The sequence below is a fragment of the Nuphar pumila genome, chromosome 15, assembly GCF_984573655.1.
Source record: "Nuphar pumila chromosome 15, dmNupPumi1.hap1.1, whole genome shotgun sequence".
In the NCBI taxonomy this organism is placed as follows: domain Eukaryota; kingdom Viridiplantae; phylum Streptophyta; class Magnoliopsida; order Nymphaeales; family Nymphaeaceae; genus Nuphar; species Nuphar pumila.
In genome coordinates this window covers 20,513,466-20,518,063 of record NC_143263.1, presented here as the reverse complement: position 1 = coordinate 20,518,063, position 4,598 = coordinate 20,513,466, and the positions used below count along the sequence as shown (strand labels likewise).

At 41.0% G+C, this 4,598-nt stretch overlaps 1 protein-coding gene across 1 annotated transcript; it reads right to left on the bottom strand.

Moving 5' to 3' along the window:
* Positions 1-2,827: 2,827 nt before the first annotated feature.
* LOC149814745 (uncharacterized) lies at positions 2,828-4,381 on the bottom strand. Its single transcript, XM_089989018.1, has 2 exons — positions 3,703-4,381; positions 2,828-3,103 (listed from the first exon to the last, which is right to left on the bottom strand). The coding sequence occupies exons 1-2, from the start codon at positions 4,339-4,341 to the stop codon at positions 2,969-2,971; spliced, it is 774 nt and encodes a 257-aa protein (XP_089845144.1). The 5' UTR covers positions 4,342-4,381; the 3' UTR covers positions 2,828-2,968.
* Positions 4,382-4,598: the final 217 nt, after the last annotated feature.

The following is a 4,598-nucleotide window of genomic DNA, read 5'->3' as shown; positions in this document are numbered from 1 at the left end:
CGGTCACGTGATTCTCTGGTGACACCTATTGCAGTTGTATCCTGTGAGAGGGTAACTTCATTGATATCTTCCTTTGGTTCCGTTCTGCAATATTAAAATATTCTCAGGTGTATATATTTTTGTGGCGTTTCCATTGTTCAACAAAAACAAAGTTTGTCACCAAAAGAAAAAAAAAAAACTACAAACAAATCTTTTGTTTGTGTTTGATCAGCATCCTATCCCTCTCTAATGAATCCCCATGAGAAGCAGTCTAACAAATGCTGATTGATAGCTTATTTTTACTTCAATTCTGCGTGTTGAAAATACTGCTGACTTTTCTTTTTTAAACATTATGATTTGGCAAAAGTCAAGGCACTGGCTTCAATTTCTACTAAAAAGGCACCTCCTTTTTTTATTTGAAGCAGGTATCATTATTCATTACAAAGGTTCAATGATGCCATTAATGCTTTCCCTCTTACCGTTGCAATTTACTCATTTTTCTTATTCCTAAAGCTACCTGTGAATGCCTCTAAGCCACAGACTGTTCACTCCGTAAACCATATCTGACCCTTTTGGTTGCCAAAATCAGTTGTATTGTAATATATTAAACAATGACAAAAGGAACTACTTTGGGACAAAATTATTATTATTATTTTTAGTTAAAAAGATAATCATGTAACATCTTACAAAATGTCAAGGCGAGTTTTGCGGTTTTCATTGTCATTTACTAAATTGATTGTGGTTTAAATATATTTTAATAGAGAGAGACATTAAGAAAGTTACTTGAGAGAGAGAGAGAGAGACAGAGCTATTTAAATGGGGATCCTATGGGGTTGTGAAAGAGTAAAAAAAAGATATTCATATGCATATACTAGATAAGGAGAGAGAGAGAGAGAGAGAGAGAGAGAGAGAGAGAGAGAGAGAGAGAGAGACCAACATGATGACGTTAGCAGGTCACCTTGTCTTCGGGACGTTGCAAGTTCAAAAACCCAACGGTACGGTTGTATAACTAGTAGGGTCTGCCTAACCTCAGCTTGCCTATCCAATTAAAAACATGGACTTTAAATTTGATTACCCCCCCCCCCCCCTCCCGTCTCTCTCTACTTAAGAATGTATTAGCTATTTTTAAAAGTTAGCTGAATTATATAGATATTTGAAGTTGCTAAACTGAATGCTGATTATTCAATGCAAAATTTTATTATGTGTGTATATTCATCGTGTTCAATTTGTGAGGTGCGTCTTGTACATGAGCGGTTGGTGATGGGTCATTTTCTAGTCACTAATAGCAATTTATCACACGCACACATCACACTCATGCATGAGGTTTAGCGAGGTCATGTTTTGATGGTAACTCATGAGAAGCTACTTTCTTTGGGGCCTGTTTGGAATCTTGGCGCTGGGATGAGAAGTGAGGCCCTTTCTCCTTTATATTTACATTAAATCATGAATTTGGCAGCTGTCACTTCTTCGAATACATGAACTCCATAAACGCCCATCCCAGCTACAAATTCCAAGCAGGCCCTTAATTTCACTGCCTAATCAAAATGTAACCTTTACTCATTAAGTTCATTCACAAAAATTACAAGATGCATTGTACTGTTCCTTTTTTTGGTTTAACCTTTACTCATTAATATGTAACCTTTACTCATTAAGTTCATTCACAAGAATTACAAGATGCATGATGACAACCGGAAGGCGCATGCATCCTTCGTTGCTATGCTGTGATTGGGCGATATGATCTATTAGCACAAGAAAACTTCTTCTTGATCACACAAAGACATCCTACATTCAATCGTAGCTGTCCAATCAATCAGTAGGAATTAGTTCACATTCTGACCTAGATGTAAAGGGATCCTAGCCATCCAGATGCACGGCTATGATCAAAATTGTACAAAGATTTGATAGTAACCATACTTATACTCCCATTTCACAATTTGGTCTGTTCATGTGGCTCAGCACAACCAGGTCTTCGTGCCAGGTAGGGGTGTCACCCCCCATCCCATCTCAAAATCCTGCCCTCTATCCTTGCGTCACCTGTCTTGATTTTAATCTCCATCCTGGTCCAAACGGGGTGAGGTGCAGCAGAGTCCCATTTTTCCTCGCTCCACTGTCATCCCTAAAGAAGGATTGAGAGATGGGGAAGGGGCGGCAAAAAGAGTAAGTCCATCCCAGCACGGGTTTTGATTTTAACCTCCACCTCCATTTTATGTCCTCCATCCATGCTTTCACTTTCGCTCGGGTTTTGATGTTAACCTCCATACCCGCCTTCATCCCCACACTGGTTTTGATTTTAAACTTCATCCCTGTTTCATGTCCTCCATCCCCAATCCAAACATACCAAATTGGTGTGGGGGCTCCATTTTTTCCTGGGCCATTGCCATCTTTCCTTGGGAATTTGATCATGTCATGCTGAACATAAGCGTTTTTGCTCATGCTGACATCGTTGCCATCCGATTTGCATTTTAAAAAGCTCAAATGTCAACAAAACCACGTGGCATTCATCCAAAATGCAGACGGCACGATGTCAGCATGAGAAAAAATGCTCATGTTCAGCATGACCTGATCCGCTTCCGGCACCGAGGGAGGATCAGGTGCAATGTAATTGCACACTTTCATTGTGTTGCTACTCCATCATTGCTTGGGTGCTATGCTTGACTGGCTGTATCCTAAAGATAGAGGGTGATCAAAGTACAGCACACTAAAAGTAAAAGTGTGCAATCACATTGTAACTGAACCTCCCTTCATGACGCAACTCACCAAAGACTTACAAAACACTCCAAAAAAAAGAAAAAGTAAAAAGAGAAACTCTTGGGCCATTAGATAAAAATTAATTAGCTTGCCATACACATTTTTCATGGAGAAAGACGCAAAGGGAAACGTTTATTAACTGAAAACCTTCATACTTATAGTCTTATATTCATTCTTGTCTACTGCTGAGTACTCGAGCACATATTGGTGATTCACCATACAGCATCAGAGAAAGAATATATTACATTTTGCTGTTTTCGTTTTTGCTAATGGATCCACTTGGAGACAGAATAAGAGGTGCATGTGTCATTCTTGAATTGGTTGGGTTCTTTCTCTTTGGGGTGATCACCTGCTTGAAGCTCCCATATATACTTGCCTGAGCAGAAAAAACAAAAAACATAATCACCCCATTGTTTTACCAATTAGGAGAAAAAAACAGAAAAAAGAAAGAAAATAGCTCGGATAACCCATTTATGTTTAATGCTGGTATTCTTGGAGCGTTTCTATCCAATCCCACTATGCTTCTTGCTTTTCTACAAGTTCATTTAATATAGAAATGTGCATGTTTGGCTTAGAGAATGGAATATTCGTATCTGACCATTGGATACAGAATTACAGATCAACCAGGGCTCTAGATTGCCCATAACACCTTAAAATCACTAATAGAGAAAGTAATGACACCACCTTAAAGGGGTGTTTGGATGCATCTGCTGATCTTCATCCAAACACACCCTCAAGCCACAAGTTGGCAATTCTCATTACTGCAAAATGATGAATCATATAAAAATATTTCTTCAAAATATAAATTTCTAATAGAAGAGGCAGGATTAATTCACTACCACCCCCTTAGAGTACAAGTTCACAAGTTCCGATAACTGTAACATGGGAAATGTTTCTGACAAGAGAGAGAGAGAGAGAGAGAGAGAGAGAGAGAGAGAGAGAGAGAGAGAGAGAGAGAAATGTCTTAGTACGTACCAAGTGAGAAGCGGTGAAGCTACGTTTCCTCGTGACTCTTGTGATCTTGGCCGTGTTTGGACCATCATCACCTCCATTAGCATCCAACAACTGATCAAACCCTGCTTCTCCGGTTGCTGACTTCTTCACCTTGATCAAGTTCAGCCTCAACCACAGACCCATCAACCACTCAATCCTACCAGCCTTACCAGTACGGCCACCCTTGCCATGGTACTGATCATGTGTCTTCTTGGCTCTCGATGCATCACAATGATGTGGGTCTGCTCCCCCTACACCACCAAAGGTGGCAGGGGAGTCAGGGTACCCTTCACCATAAGGGTCAAGGACACTGGTGGGGGAATTGTCATCATCAAGAACTCTTGGGCTGACAACAGAAATGATGTTTTTGCTTTGGTTGTTGGTGCTGTTGGTGAGTCTTGGAGGTAGATCAAGAACCAGACACCTTCTGGCTGCACTGCTAGCCATAGAAACCCAGGGCCTGGGTCTGCCTGGCTCTTCCTCCCATAAGAATGGGACTGAAACTGGGGGATGCAGTGGTGGTGTGACCAAGCCTGGAATGCGGCGCTTTTGGCTTGGCAGGGAGTTGAGTGCAAGCTTTGGAGTGGACCTTGCTTCAGGATGATGCTCATTTGCAGCCATCTCTATCTCTATCTCTCTCTCTTTCCCTCCCTCCCTCTCTCTGTGTATGGCTGCAGGTCTTGTATATGGCGAGGAAGGCAATAATAGTAGAATTTATTAACAAGGCATGTAGTCAATGTGTATATGACGCTCCATCTACGCTCTTTACCTAGAATTTTTGTCGTCACGAGAAAAAGGAGTGGGGGATGTTGGGGGCAGAGATTTTTTGTTTTTGGTTTTTTTACGACGAGGGAAAACCCTGGGTGGAGCCTCACGAC